The sequence below is a fragment of the Sciurus vulgaris genome, assembly GCF_902686455.1.
Source record: "Sciurus vulgaris genome assembly, chromosome: 2".
Taxonomy (NCBI): domain Eukaryota; kingdom Metazoa; phylum Chordata; class Mammalia; order Rodentia; family Sciuridae; genus Sciurus; species Sciurus vulgaris.
Window position 1 is genome coordinate 117558334 of NC_136462.1, and position 17094 is coordinate 117575427.

The 17094-nt window shown below is 33.5% G+C and overlaps 1 protein-coding gene across 4 annotated transcripts in view; it reads left to right on the forward strand.

Moving 5' to 3' along the window:
* LRRC49 (leucine rich repeat containing 49) overlaps positions 1 to 17094 on the forward strand; it is a 183542-nt gene that overhangs the window by 102236 nt on the left and 64212 nt on the right. For all 4 annotated transcript variants that reach the window (XM_079122654.1, XM_079122652.1, XM_079122655.1 and 1 more), the window contains 2 exons: positions 6211 to 6358; positions 16468 to 16551. In XM_079122654.1, the coding sequence (XP_078978780.1) occupies positions 6211 to 6358; positions 16468 to 16551 (232 nt within the window). The remainder of the gene's footprint in view (positions 1 to 6210; positions 6359 to 16467; positions 16552 to 17094) is intronic.

Below are 17094 nucleotides of genomic sequence, written 5' to 3' on the forward strand. Positions count from 1 at the left end.
TCCCAGTTTGCTGATGACAAAATCCTATATTTAGAAAACCCAAGCTACTCCTCCAGAAAACTTCTAGAACTCATAAATGAATTCAGCAAAGTAGCCGGATACAAGATTAACTCTCATAAATAAATCATGTCCTTGTACTCCAGTGATTAATTGACAGAAAGAGAAATTAGGAAAACTATCCCACTGACGGTGGCCTCAAAAAATAAAATACTTGGGAATCAGTCTAACAAAAGAGGGGACAGACCTCTACATTGAAAACTACAGAACACTAAAGAAAGAATTTGAAGAACTTAGAAGATGGAAAGACCTCCCATGTTCTTGAATAGGCAGAATTAAATATTGTCAAAATTGCCATACTGCCAGAAGTGCTATACAGATTTAATGCAATTCCCAACAAAATGCCAATGATGTTCTTCATAGAAATAGAAAAAGCAATCATGAAATTCATTTGGAAAAATAAGAGGCCCAGAATAATCAAAGAAATCCTTAAGAAAAACGAAGTGGGAGGCATCAATACCCAACCTTAAATTTGCTGGTAAATGAATGGATCTCGTGGTAAGTGAAATAAGCCAATCCTCAAAATCCAATGGTCGAATATTTTCACTGATTTGTGGAAACTAATAGTAAGGGGTGGCATACAAAAAAAAAAATGTTCATTGGATTAGACAAAGGGGAATGAAGGGAAAGGAGGGGCAATGGGAAAAGGAAACAGTTAAATGAATCTGACATAACTTTCCTATATACATTTATGAATATACCACAATGAATCTCACCATTGTGTATACCCACAAGAAATTAATTAAAAAACAACTATGGGTAAATGGCAGAAAGATCAGTAGAGGCAAGGTAGGTATCATGGGGTTGGGAGAGGGAAGGAGAAGAAGAGGTATTGGGGACTGAATTAGAAAAAGATATATTCCATGTTTTTAAAATTGTGTCAGATGGTTTCTATTGTCATGTAAAACTAAAAAGAACCAATAAAATAAAATTTTTAAAAAAGAATCCAATTAAAAATGGGCAAAAGAGCTGAAACCACATGCAGATGTCACGTATGCATATGAAATAGCTCAATATCCTTCATTGTTAGGAAATTGCAGATTAAAACAATAAGAAATGACTACATACCTACTGGAAGAGCATCCAAAAACACTGGACAGATACCAAATGCTGGTGAAGATAGGAAGCTTATCAGAATGCAGGACGGCATGGCCATTTTGGAAGACAGTTCAATAGTTTTTTACACAGCTAAAGTAAACAGTCTTACTATATGATCTAGCAATTGCACTCATGGGTGTTTACCAAATTGAGATTAAAACATGTAAATTCAAAAAGCTGCTGATGAATATTTATAGCATTTTGTTCATTTTCACCAAAAAAAAAAAAAAAAAAAAAAAAAGAAATCAACCAAGCTGTTCTTAATAAGTGAATAAAGAAACTGTGCTGAAATTTTTTTGGATCTTCTAAATACAGAATCACATCATTGGCAAATAGTGATAGTTTGAGTTCTTTACCTATTTGTATATCTTTAATTTCTTCTAATTGCTCTGGCTAGAGTTTCAAGGACAATGTTGAAAAAAAAAAAGTGGTGAAAGAGGGCATCCTTGTCTTGTTCCAGTCATTAGAGGGAAGATTTTCAATTTTTCTCTGTTTAGAATTATGTTGGCTTTGGGTTTAGCTATATGGCTTTTACGATGTTGAAGTATGTTCCTACTATCCCTAGTTTTTCCACTGTTTTGAACATGAAAGGGTGCTATATTTTATCAAATGCTTTTTCTGCATCTAATGAGATAATCATATGATTCTTGTTTTTAAGTCTATTGATATGATGAATTATATTTATTGATTTCCATATGTTGAACCAACCCTGCATCCCTGGGATGAACCCCACTTGATTGTGATGCACTGTTTTTTAAATATATTTTTGTATGCGATTTGCCAGAATTTTTTTTTTTTTTTTTTTTTTTTTTTTTTTGCAGTACTGGGGACTGAACTCAGGGCTTTGTGCTTGCGAGGCAAACACTCTACCAACTGAGCTATATCCCCAGCCCTTGCCAGAATTTTATTGAGAAATTTTGCATCTATCTTCATCAGGGATATTGGTCTGAAGTTTTCTTTCCTTGCTGTGTCTTTGTCTGGTTTTGGTATCAGGGTAATAAAAACTTTGAGAACTAATAAATGAATTCAGCAAAGTAGAAGGATGGAAAATCAATACTATAAATCAAGCATGTTCCTATACATCAGTAACGAATCCACTGAAAGAGAAATTAAGAAAACTACCGCATTCATAGTACCCCCCCCCAAAAAAAAAAAAAAAAAACCCTTGGGAATCAGTCTAACAAAAGAGATGAAAGACCTCTACAATGAAGACTACAGAACACTAAATAAAGAAATTGGAGACGACCTTAGAAGGTGGAAAGACCTCCCATACTCCTGGATAGCAGAATCAATATTGTCAAAATGGCCATATTACCAAAAGTACTATACAAATTTAATGCAATTCCTATTAAAATCCCAAGAACATTTTTCATAGAACTAGAAAAAGCAATCATGAAATTCATTTGGAAAAATAAGAGACCCAGAATAGCCAAAGCAATCCTTAGCAAGAAAAGTGAAGCAGGACACATCACAATACCAGACCTCAAACTATACTACAGAGGTACATAATAAAAACAGCATGGTATTGACCCCAAAACTGACACATAAACCAATGGTACAGAATAGAAGACATAGAGACAAACCCACATAAATATAATTATCTCATACTAGACAAAGGTGCCAAAAACATTCACAGGAGAAAAGACAGACTATTCAACAAACGGTGCTGGGAAAAATGGAAAGCCACATGTAACAAAATGAAATTAAATCTTTATCTTTCACCCTGCATGAAACTCAACTCAAAGTGGATTAAAGTCTTAGGCAACTAGGGGCTGGGAAGATAGCTCAGTTGGTAGAGTGCTTACCTCACAAGCACAAGGGCCTGGGTTCAATCCCCAGCAATGCAAAAAAAAAAAAAAAAAAAAAGAAAAGAAAAGACTTAGGCGCTAGAACAGAGACCCTGCGCCTACCAAAAGAAAAAGTAGTCCCAAATCTTCACCATGTCAGCCTATGATCTAATTTCCTTAACAAGACCCCTAAAGCACAAAAAGTAAAAATGAGAATCAATAAATGGAATGGATTCAAACTCCAAACTTCTTCTCAGCAAAAGAAACAATCAGTAATGTGAAAAGAGAGTCTACAGATTGAGAGAAAATCTTTACCACATGCACCCCAGATAAAGTGTTAATCTCTAGGATATATAAAGAACTCAAAAAACTTAACACCAAAAAAACATATAACCCAATCATTAAATGGGCTAATGAACTGAACAGACACTTCACAGAAGAAAGGCAATCGATCAACAAATATATGAAAAAATGTTCAACATCTCTAGCAATTAGAGCAATGCCAATCAAAACTAAGATTTCATCTCAGTCCAATCAGAATGGCAATTTTCAAGAATATAAGCAACAATAAATGTTGGTGAAGATGTGGGGGAAAAAGTATGCTCATACAGAGCTGATGGGACTGCAGATTGGTGCACCTATTATGGAAAGCAATATGGGGATTCCTCAGAAAACTTGGAATGGAACCACCATTTGACCCAACTCTCCCACTCCTTGGTTTATACCCAAAGGACTTAAAATCAGTGTACTTCAGTGAGACAACCACAGCAATGTTTATAGTAGCTCAATTCATAGTAGCTAAACTATGGTCAACCGAGATGCCCATCAACAGATGAATGAATAAAGAAAATGTGGCTTATATATATACAATGGAATATTATTCAACTTTAAAGACAATGAAATTATGGCATTTGCTGGTAAATGGATGGTGTCGGAGAATATCATGCTAAGAGAAATAAGCGAATCCCAGAAAACCAAAGACCGAATATTTTCTCTGATATGTGGATGCTAATTCACAATAAGTGGGGGAGGGGCACTAGGGAAGAATTAGATTAGGTAGAGGGGAGTGAAGATAGGAGAAGGGTTATGGGCGTAGAAAGAATAGTAGAGTGAAACAGACATTGTTACCTCATGTACATATGTGACTGCATGACTGATGTGATCCTACAACATGTACAATCAGAAAAATGAGAAATTATATTCCATTTATGTATGACTGATCAAAATGCATAAATGCATTCTGCTGTCATATATAACTATTTCAAACAAATTTAAAAATTAAAAAAAACTGCTGCATTCACACAATGGACCATTTCTCATTGATAAAAACATTAAGTATGAAGCCATGAAAAGTCATGGAAGAATGCACTTTAAGTGCACATAACTAAATGAAAGAAGTCAATATGAAAAAGCTAAATGCTAGTAGTATTTAATTCCAATTATTTGACATTCCTTAAATTCCAAAACTGTAGAGACAATAAAAAGATCAGTGATTTCCAGGAATTGGGGGGAAAGGGAGGAAAATTGAATGGATAAAACACAGGAGAATTTTGGAGGGCCATGAAGACTATTCTATATGATACTTTAATAGTGGATATATGACATTATGCATTTGTCAAAACCTGTAGAACATTACAGTGATAAAACATGAACCTCAATGTGTGCAAATTTCTAAAATTTAGGCACTTGGAAGATCCATGAAAGGAATGCAAACTCTTAAGCAGAGAATCTAACAATATATTTCAAATGTATGAAAAAACTTCCATGAAGGGGTAAGGGATAGAGACACTGACTTACATAACATGAGAAGTTAATCTGTGAGACTCAGTGCAAAAGGAATTATACTTAATCACTGTATTTAAGTTGGTAAAATTATTTCCCGTTGTGAGTACGGTTTATAACTTCTGATACCTCTATACAGGTATACTGGAATTGAATAAGTAAATAGGTAGCAGATAGTAGAAGCCAGATTTCTCTTTGTTGCAGTAGGAATTTTCAGACAAGAAAGGACAGTAGGCTAAGATAATCCATGTGGTAATAGATTAGATTTGGAGACATCACTATGAATTGTGTTTAGCTTAATATAGATACAGATGGTTATAAAAAGAAATGTTAAGATATATGTATGTATACGTGTGTGTGTGTGTGTGTGTGTGTGTGTGTGTGTGTGTATTTCTCTCAGCTGAGTGAGAGGACCTAAAAGAAATGATACCACATTAGCAAAAAGTGTACCTAGTCCCTAGATCTTTGTTTCTAATATCATTCTCCCATAACAGGAACTGTGGTTCCTTAGAGATGAGGTGGATTCTAAGAATTAGGCAGGAAATATTTGAATCCAAAAAACATTATAGTACCACAAATTAAGGAAGCACTAAAAATAATAATCCAAATTGATGGGAGTCAAGGAACATATAGGAGTTAATTGAAAGAATTTCTAAAATGGCACAAACAGGAACAATTGGAACAACAAAATAAGTAAAGTAGTATTATCAGTAACCCAAAGCATAAAATAAATAACCATAAGTCTAAACTGATAAAAATATATAAATGGATCCCCAAATACAAATCTCCTGGGAAGAGAAATTCTAAATAATTTATTAGATAGTGTGACCTCAAGGAGAGGGAAATTAACTCCTTCCTAAGTGTAGGGTGCACATTGTATAGTGACTTCCTTTCAAAGTTTCAGTATAAGAAAAGGGAAGGGAATGATAACTTTACATTGGAGAAACCTGAAAAACACTGCCTGAGTCAGATGATCAAGGCGAATATGAACAGTGATAAGTCAACATAGATACCTTAACCCCAGTGTAATCATGAGAAAAATATCCAACAAATCCTAACAGAGTGCATCCTACAAAATAGCTGACAAGGTTTCTCAAAACTGTCAAGGCTATTGAAAACAATAAAAGTCTGAGAATTGTCACAGTCAAGGGGATCTTAAGGCAACTTGGCAATTACATGTAATGTATCCTGAGTGGGATCCTGGGACAGAGAAAGAAGAATAGGTAAAAACTAAGGAAATCTGGATGAAATTTGGACTTTAGTTAGTAAGTCTGTATTAATGTTGGCTCATTAATTGTAACAAGTGTACTATACTAATACAATATGTTGTTAATAGGGAAAACTGAGGGTGGAGTATATGAAAACTCTTTGTACTATGTTCTCAATTTTTCTGTAATTCTAAAATTATTCTTTTAAAAGTCTGTTACAGAATTTAAAGTATTATTTGAAGGCCTCAGAATAATCCAGTGGTTTGTTTCTCCTATAGTTTTGACAGTGTTTCCTGTCTTGCTGACTCTACTTCCCTATCAGACATCACTTTTGATGGCAACCCAATAGCTCAAGAGTCATGGTACAAACACACTGTCCTTCAGAATATGATGCAGCTGCGCCAGCTAGATATGAAGAGAATCACGGTGAGAACATTTTCAAAGTGTTTACCATATTGTTTTCCTTAGGTGGATTAGGAAATTGATGTGCCTACCCTTTGCTTGAAATTCTTAATTTTAGTCAATTATGGAACTATGCATTATCATAACTGTATATTTCATAATTAAAATTCCAATTTCTACTACCTGCCCCCATCTCCAATTTCATTGAAGAGAGAGTTTTGTAAATTCCTTGCCTTCTATTTAAATTAACCATCATGCTTATTTTACTTTCTTGCTTAATATCAAACTAATAATTTATTTTGGAATGGATGGTAAGGACTTCATTAAGTGAGTGACATAGGAGCCAGATTGTCTGAGTCTGAATACTGGTTTGACTGCTTTCAGCCATGTGAACTTTGGCAATTTAGTTGATCTTTATATATCTCATTTTACTCCAAGTAAAATAGAAATCATAATTACACTGTGACATAGAGTTGTTGTGAAGATAAAGTATCAAACTTTGGAGGGGTATGAGGCTCCTAGAAAGTTTTATATGGAGTTATTTTTGTTAATGTTGTACCTCCCAATGTAACTCTTTTTAAAAATTAATTCTCTATTTGCTTTACTTCAATATTTTGATATGGCTGCTGATCTCAGTATAATCATGCATATGCTAGCCCCCTCTTTTTAGGTACTCAGTGCATATTTGCATAGAGAACTTTAAGAAGTTCGCTAAGAAAAAGACTTGCCTGACTTTGTTTCATTGTATTCCAAATTTATTTATTTTTCTCAAAAAATATCTATTAATAACTTCAGTTTGATCATCTCTGTCCTAAGGAAAAAAAATCCCAAGCCTCTGTGTTTTCTCTTCTAGTGTCTGCTAATTTTGATGTGGATTGTGTTGTCATCTAGGTTTACTCAATGGTCAAATGACTTGTTCTTTGTATACCAGCTTCACAGTGTGTGCATTTTTTTTTCATTTATGATTTAGCAATATTATGGACATTGAGGGAGGCTATCAAATATTGAAGTGTGGATGAATAATCTACATGAAGAACCTCCTAGGGTTCTCCCTCTCTCTCTGTTCCATCATGGACATATGATTCTTTGTCCTCTCAGATTAATTAGATCTGTACTATCAACATTGTTTTATATATTAGGGATAAATTTTTACCCTTGCCTTTAGGTCTTTCTAATTAAGCATCCTTGATACTTCTGATTGCTCTTCCTGATGAGATTGAGACTAGTGGGAAAAGATAGCTATAGAGCAGATTTATACAAATTAGTTTTTAATTAGGTGTTTTTCATAGTGAATGTGTATGTCACACTTGTCTACCCAACCAATATAGTATTTAGGACAGTAACCATTCTTCCCTTTTCTTTTCCTAACACATACAGATATTCTATAATTTTTTTTCCTTTTCCTTCTCTTTCTCACAGAATGCTGAGAATGTAGTTGAACTTACTAATGTTTAATAAAGTCTTATTGATTGAGTGAAATTTACTTAACTTTCATTCCTTAAATAAAGGAGAATGATACTGTATATATTCATTGTTCTTTCACATTCCATAGGATGTGTCTGCCTGGTAAGGAAATGGGGGAAGGTCACCTGGAAGTAGAATGGGGGCATCTGTAATGATAATTAAAGAGTAACAATATTTATAGAGCATATAAACATAAATATAGAGCATATCTGCTCTTTCGTGGTTTAATTTTAAAAATTAAAAATTAGAAACACTCTCAAAGTTATAGAAAAGAAGTACAGTACAAAGATGTTTTTTCTTGAACTATTTGAGAGTAAAATGCTGACTTGATTCCCCAACAACTCTGTAAGCAAAGACATCTCCTATAAAACCACTGTATAACCTATAAAATTGAGACATAAACATTGAAAAATTGCATCTAATTCTTGTGCCACATTCAACTTTCACCAGTTATATTAATCGTGTTCTTCATAGCAAAATGGTCCAGTGCTAAAGATGCATTTTGTTATCATGTTTGTGTTTGTGTGTATGTTTGTGTGTGAGTAAGGTGTTGTTTTTCTGGAATAGTTCCTTGCTCTTTCATGACTTTGAAAGTTATGAAGATTATAGGTTAGTTATTTGGTATAATTCTCAATTCATATTTTCTGCTGTTAGCTCATGATAAATTTTTACTTATGGGTCTGGCTTAAATGTCATAAAAGTAAATTTATGTTCTCATTGCATCCTATCAAGAGATATGATTCATATTTATTCATTTACTGATGATGTTTACTTTGATGGTGTTTTCCAGGTTTTTCCTTGTGAAGCTTTTCTTTACCTTTGTAATCCCATTTCTTATAGAAATTTAAATTTATGCATATCAGTGTGAACTGATGATATTTAGTTTCACCTTTCTATTTAACTTTTTAGTTAACCTGATTGTGGAAAAAATGGACCTTTTAAAGGATTCCTGATAGCAGGTATTTGAAACTAACTACCTGTTTTTGTGAATAAAGTTTATTGGAGCAAATTCCTATTCATTTGATGGTGCCTGTTTATTTACTTATTGTCTGTGTCTGCTTTGATGTTGCAGTGGCAGTGTTGAGTATTTGCTAGAGATTTTATGTCTATAAGCCCCAAATATTTACCATCTGGCTAAAAATTTTCTGACATTCATTCTTTAACAATTTTTTCTCTTTAAAAACAAAATCTTGATTCAACTTTGGTACATGTACTGTATAAATGTTTTAGCTGAGGTGAATTACACAAATATGTAAGGATCTTCTATGCACTAAGGCTGTGATTCTAAACTGTGTGGACTCACTTAGGCATTGTGGAATATTTTTAAGTTTTTAAAGGAAACAGTGAGATTTGGCATCTGTAAGTCACAGAGCAAACTACTAGCTCATGATGGTTTACCATTTTAACATCACATCATACCCTTACAAAGCTGAGTTTTCAGTGGTCATTATGATAAAAACAAATAGTATACCTAACCAGTGTGAAACAGGGAGTGAGGGTAACAATATCCAATCTGATGCATAAATCTGATATTTGAGAAGTTATGAAATGCCCTACAGATTACACACATTACATTGGTAAATATTTGTGATTATTTAATAATGGTATTAATATTTTTCTTTCAATTTACATATATTATTTTTTCAAATGGCTACTAAGTTGCTTGGTTAGTTGTTTGGATCTCTCTACTTAGTAAGTGGAGCTGCTGTATATTTCTTTTGACCTAAAGGCACTTGTGAAAAAATTCCTGATAAAACTCTTAAGCCTCATGAACTGAGAGTTTCTATAATAGGGTTGTGGTAGACACTAAAAATGACAATATCAGAGTCACAAATTGTGCTCTAGAGTTAATTACAGTCTGCTACAGAAGTCTTTGAGCTGGAATTTGCCACTCCTTGATCTACTACAGAGATAGACTTATAGTCAGATGATGATGCAAAATGACAATGCAAGTTGGATAAGACAGCTAGATCATATGTGTGTGTGTTTGTGCATATCCATGTATATGGCATATCCATACATGTGTATATATATGCACGTGCTTATATATGCTTAAATGCACACTTATATGCTTACATACACACTCTCATATGTATACATGCATGGACACCCTAGGCAAAAATGATATTGAAGAGCAAAGCAACTCCTGAGTCTGCCAGAGATACAGGAAAAGTTCCGAAGGAGAATATATTTGACTTAAAACTTGAAGAATAACAAGGAATGAGGATATATCTATGGAGAATAAAGGTGTGCAAAATGCAAAGGGTGCTGAAAGAACATAGCAGCTGATATCAGTCAACATGGCTAAGAACTGAGTATACATGGAGGAGAATAGTGGGAGACAGTCCCTCTACAGGCAAGGTATAGGGCATTTTATGTCGTAATGCAGAGTTTATATTTTTTGTCTTGGACATAATAGGAGGATCCCCTTAAAGAATTTAAGGTAGGTAAAATCGTTTGCCTTTATAAAATACTGTCCTGCTGGATAGCAGCCTAAAGGATGAATTTGGGAGGATGGACTGGGTGATGAGAAGCAAGAGATTTGAGTAAGAGATTCTAGGCATCTGATGCACAGGAATAACAAGAAATAAGATGATATTATCTATTGCTGGCTTCAGCTCCTATCTTTCTTTTGTTATTTCTTCTAGGAAGAAGGGGAGTTTGTCTAGTAAGAACAGAATAAAGATTAATAAGATAAAAGTGAAGCCTAGGATAGGTGAATAAATAAGTTTGAATCCAGGCTCATCTAGAGCAGGGATTGGCAAACTTCACCTATAAAGGACTTGAAGGTAAATATTTTAGGCTTTGTGAGCTAATACAGTCTCTGTTGAAAGTACCCAGCGTTCGCATTGCAGTGTAAAAGGAGTGAACAACATATAACTTAACGAGTATGACTTTATTCAAATAAAGTGTTATTTACAAAAACAATTAGCAGGATGAATTTGACCGGTGAACTAGAATTTGTTAATCCTTGATCTAGAGAACTGAATAAATTGCTAGACCATTGGAGGTCATCTCTGGGATATGGTGTAGAATAATAGAGTAGCTGAGGATTAAGGTGAACTCATTTGTTTTTTAAAGAAAAGAAAAGAATATAAATTCTCCAAATTATGACAATCAACCTAATATTATGAAAGAAATATAAACTGAATTATTAAAAGATGGTTTTGAGTACTTAAGGAATTGATCACTAGGAGGCAGCATTAGTTCACTAAAAGCAATCCATACAAAACAAAATTAGGTTCCTATTTTAGACATTAAAAATTTTTTAAATTGATGTAGTATCTGGACACATTTATGGGGTACATTATAATGCATATATAAATGTGTGATGAAAAAATAAGGGTAATTATTAATAGACCCTTTCAGAGAAGTGTCTCTGATTGTGTTTTGGTATTTAAGCAAAGCATTTGGAAAAGTCTTTTTTGACATCATTTTGAATAAGCTGTGTAATAACATGGTTAAGTGGATTTTTTGATTCCCATGTATCTACAAAACATGAAGGAATGAATTGATGCCATCCTTTAGAGAATCTGTACTGATGTGCCACGAGGGGTTTTCTTCTTGCCTGTTCTATTCAACATTTTTGTTAAGGTCTAAATGAGAAAATTCTAATGTTACTCTGGTAGAGTGTGTAAATGACAGAAACTAACAGAAGAAGTCAAGAGATCCTTATATATTGATTGATTAAATCAGAATCCAAAAGTAACCCATTAGTCTAGGACAGGGCTCGGCAAATTATAGCCTGCAGGCAAATCTATTCTGCATCCTGCTGTTGTTTAGCTATAAGCTAAGAATTTTTTTTATAGTTTTAAAACATACTTTGTTAAAAATGGAAGAACAGAGAAGAATATAAAATAGAAATCTTATATAGCCCAGAAAACCTAAACTATTTACTATCAGGTCCTTTACAGAAAAAGTTTGTTGACCCCTCATCTAGAAAAGTAGAATTTAACAAAATTTAAGAAAAAACAGATAAATTGAAAATATTGTCATAATGACAATCTGACAAAACAATTTGCAGCACAAATGCAGGGTTGTGGAGGATGAGACTTAGCAGTTGTGTGAAAACAATGCATTGGAATTGATAAGCTCAACCTGAATTAATTCCAAGAAGTGATTGTTAAGTTAATGTTACTTAAAATAATATTCATTTATAGAAATAAAGACATTGGGAAATGAAGACAGTCATCCCATTTTTTTCTTCAATAATCAGATTACTCCTGAATTATTATTAGTTTTAGAGGAGAACAACAATTTGAGCATTTCCAGGGAAGCTGGTTTGATTAGTTAACAAAGGAGAAGATATAAGGGAGCTAATGCTGTGGCCTTTAACTACTTTCACAACTATGGGGTGGGTAGGGGGGACAGAGAGAGAGAGAGAGAGAGAGAGAGAGAGAAAGAGAGGGAGAGGGAGAGGGAGAGAGAGAGAGGGAGAGGGAGAGGGAGAGAGAGAGAGGGAGAGAGAGAGAGGGAGAGGGTGAGAGAGAGGGAGAGGGAGAGGGAGAGGGGAGGGGTGGAGAGGAGAGGAGAGGAGAGGAGAAGAGAGGAGAGGAGAGAGAAGAGAGAGAAACAAAGAAGACATTTTGAGGAACTAGAACAAGGGCCACCATATAAAAAAATTCTGAGAAGTAGAATTTTCTTCCTTTTATTTCTAAGGCAGCACTTTGGGAATGCAGGCACAATTCTCACAATTCTCAAAATTTCAAAGTTTCTACCTTAAATCCACATTTAGTTGACATAATAAAAACATGTTTACAGTTTGCCCCTTCAAAAAAATGAAATAACTCATTCCAGACAAAAGTAGGTTTCTTCTTTTGGTAGACATTACTAACACATGATGATTTGGTTCTCCTCTCCTTTTTGACGTGGAAATATGGCATTTCTCCTCCCTTCTGAAGTTTTGTGTTGCCATGTAACTTGCTTTGGCCAATAAAATGTGAGTAGAAGTACTGTATCTCATTTTCAGGCAGAAGTATTTAAAAGCCAATGCATGATTCTCTGTGCTTTCTTCCTCTGTAGTGGTCATTATGGAAATATATATTGAGTTGAAGATGCTATTGATAATAGCACCCAAGAACATTTAACGACTACATTGAAGACATTTGCAGTAGATTTGCATGTTCAAAAAATAATCTTTTCTTATTATAATTCAGTGTCACCTTAGAAGTTGTTACAGCAGCATAACCTATTGTGTTTTCAACCCCTGACCCTCAGCTGTTAGTTTTTAATGGCTAATTCGCCTCCCGGTAAACATCAGGTGCATGGCTTCTAATCTTTATTTAACACTACCTATGACACTGGAAAAATTAGTTTTCTCTGTTAAAAGAGATTGGGTGAAAGAAAAATAAGTTCTATCTCTTCTAGAACAAAAAAACTTGATTTTAAAATGTTTCAATTTTTTGCACATTCAAGGAAAACAATGGATGTTTCTAGAGTATGTGGTTAAAAAATGCATTGCTCGTACTTTTAAAAATTCCACAGAATAAATTGCTGCCTATATTAGGACTACTATTTATTTTGGAGCAAAACTTCTCATAATATATACATCGTTTTAGAGCTGTAATAATCTGCTAGCAAAGTATAATCTAGGTTATCAAACACCTATTAAATCACTGCACTACTTAATTAACTTAAAATTATTTCTATATTGGTTTTCATAGTCAAACTAAAGTGAGGAAAAATGTAGATGTAGTTTTTTTTTTTTTTTTTTTTTTTTTGGTCCTGATCTTCTCCCTTTCTTTTGCTACATAAAGGATATGGCTTTTGTCCCAGACATTGGGACTGGACTATTATCATGAAGGTGCCAGAATTTTACAGGGTTTTTTTCCTGTCTTACAAACAGATTTATAGTTTATTTCATAAGTAAAGGTTTATTTTTGTTTCTAAATTTAGTTATTCTATAATTATTTGAGCTGAAATACAGCCATCAGATGTAAAAATTCCTTAAAACACTCAATATTTAAATTGATTGGTAAAAACCCAGTTTTCCAAAATTTAGATTTCCTTTTAAAACTCTACTGCCTTTAATAGAAGTTGAAATTCTTTGTGAAAATCTGATGAAATCATCGCTTAAGTATGTGTAGTACGTGATCCATACAGTTTCCAGTACTGCTTGAAATTGGCTCTTTGAATAACCAATCTGTTTCTGGTTCACATTTTATAGATGATTCAACATTGAACATCAGTATATTTTTTGCTCTTTCAAGTTTGTTCTGAAATAGGCTATACTCTGTTGGTACCAAATCAGTATTTATTGTATAAAAGAATTTGATATGATCATTAAACCGGCTATTTTGTGATGCTAAGAATCAGTGTTCTTATTTTTTTTTTTTTTTTTTTTTTTTTTTTTTGGTACTGGGGATTAAACTCAGGGGCACTCTACCACTGAGCCACATCCCTAACCCTATTTTGTATTTCATTTAGAGACAGGGTCTCACTGAGTTGCATAGCACCTCGCTTTTGCTGAGGCTGGCTTTGAACTCATGATCCTCCTGCCTCAGCCTCCTGGGCCCCTCCCCTTGCGTTTATGGATGTGTCCCACCGCACCCAGCCTGAATTTTTTATTTAGTTTATTTCTCCTCATTACCTCTATTTAGCTTTTTAAAGGACTAAGAATTATCTTCCATTTTGAGAAAAAGCACTTGAAATTTGTCAAAACTCACATTGAATTTCTATTCCCTTTACAACAACTAAATCATATGGTGGATTTCTAATGAATTCTGATCTCACTTTTTTCATCTCTCTAAAATTAATTTTTAAAAACTTAAATATATCTTTATTATAAAAATACACTACAATTTTCATAGCAAGACATGGCTTCTGGTTCTGATCCTCATGTTGTCACTAACTGTGTGACCTCATATGAGTTACTAACTTCTTAGAGCATAGTTTCCTCATTTCTGAAATTAGAATCTTCTAGTGAATGCTTTTCTAGTTTTCTTTTTTAACTCTGTGATAATTTATGTTTGTATATTTTGTGTATTTTTTAAGTATATTTCTTTATCTTCAGTCTTTACCTTAAGTCAGGAACAAGTATAATGGCTCACCTTGTAGAATATATTTTCATAGCTGCTTTGACCTTCCTTAATTCCAATATAACATATGTCTTGGTAAGGACAGGCTAGATTTTGCTTTGGTATCAACTTCTCTAACTGCAGTGGGCTAAATCAACAAGTTTATTTCAGGCTCAAAATAATCTATCTGTCCATGGTATGTAGCCTGGGATCCTTGTTTTTAGTTTTTGTCATTGGAGGGCTCAGACTTTCCAAGTACCCCCCATCTAGAGCTTTCTTTTATTTACTACAGTAGAGGCGAGAGAGAAAACAGCTGCATCATACTTGTCTTTGAAAACTTCCATCTAGAAGTAAATACATGTTACTTTTGTTGATATGACATTGGCCAAAGTGAGTCATATGGCCATACTTATCTTCTAGGGGGCAGAAAGTACTATCTCACAGTGTGACCTGAACTTGGGAATATACAGGAATATTTGATATCTTTTTGTGCTAATGCCTTTAGTTCTGACTGTCCATCAGGTTTTAATCAAATGTTCACTTCTAGTAGGAAATGTAAATTATTACTACATTTATGGAAGTCAATATACAAACATAACTAAAATTCCTAGAAATTGTATACCATATGATTATCAGTTATAGATTTAGGAAATTCTTGAACTGACATGTGAAGATGTATAGTTCATTCCTTTAATGTATATTTAAGTCTGATATATTCATAGAGCTTACCATATGGGGCAGGAGGCAGAAAGAATGGTGCTATCAATAATTAAAATGTAGCAGATTAAGTGCTTTGATGGAGGTACCAGGTACTATGAAAGCATATAGGAAATTTTCCCCTAATTTTTTTGCAGTTGACTGATTCTCTCTTCAACTATGTGTAATCTAATGTTGAATACCCTCACCATTGAATTAATTTCATTTATGAGAGTACTGCTTAGTTATTTAGTTGTACCAAGTTACTTTTTATAGTTTTTCTGAGGTATTTTCAAGCTTATCTTGAAGGAAGAAATTGTTTTCTCAAATTACAACATCTTTTTACTACCTATAAATCTTATGGTAATGAAAAGTAAAAAGTTAAATTATTATAACTTATTAAAATTTGACATTCTTCAGGGGGAAAAGGTACAATCTGTATCAACAGGTTACTACTTTACAAAATGTACTCATTGTAAAATATTCAAACCTATACATAGAAATTGTGAGAGTATTGGAATTATGACTGATTTTTTTTTTAATTTTGTGAACTGAATTGTAATAGATTTCATAATCTTTATTTTTTCCAACTTTACTGAGGTATGATTGACAAAATTTCAAAGAAAAATTATAAAAAGAGAAATACACAAAAGACGCCTCCTTTCTTCTACTCTTTTTTCTTTGTTTATATTAATTACCTAGGTTCATCTTACCTGTAGAGTTTGGAGTAGAGTTAAGAATGCATTTTTTTTTTTTTTTAAGGATTAGGAAGGAAGAAGAAACTAAAGAAAAACATACTAACTTTTTCTTTGAGGACCTATTTTCTGTTAGCAAGCAGTGTATCCCTTAAGGAGAAAAATCAGACTTTGAGGACCAAAAATATTCAACATTAAAAACTGGTTAAATATTTCATCGTATTTTTGCAAAACTTTTTTTTTTTTTTTTTTTCTTTTTTAGGAAGAAGAAAGGCGTATGGCATCTGTAGTAGCCAAAAAAGAGGAAGAGAAGAAGCGGGAAAGTCATAAACAATCTTTGCTTAAGGTATTTTCTCTGCTGCCTGAGTCCTTGTGCGTGCACACATGCACATACACTGAACTAGCTAGCTTATCTATTGGAAGATTGGTTTCTAAACTTTAAATTATGCATTATTCTCAGTAGTATAATTTTTGTAAACAAACACTCCTAGAACTTTTATAAGTTACTATCTATAAATAAACCTGCACTTAGTAATTACAATATACATTATAAAACAAATGCAAGAGCTGGAAATTTTTGAAAGATGAAAAATAAATATAATAGAGGTTACAGCATTTGTTTTAAACCAGTGCATCACCATGTGCGTCCATCCTCTGGCATGTGCAATTTCAACTTGAATGGCACTATAATACTGTCATCTTTACTGATATACCTATGCATTTTTTTAACTGACACATGTATGTATATATATACATATATATATTTGTTGTGGTTTTTCTTTTCTTTTTTGGTACTAGGGATTTAATCTAGAGGCACTTTACCACTGAGCCACATCCCAGCCCTTTTTATTTTTTTGAGGCAGGATCTCTCTAAGTTGCTTAGGACCTC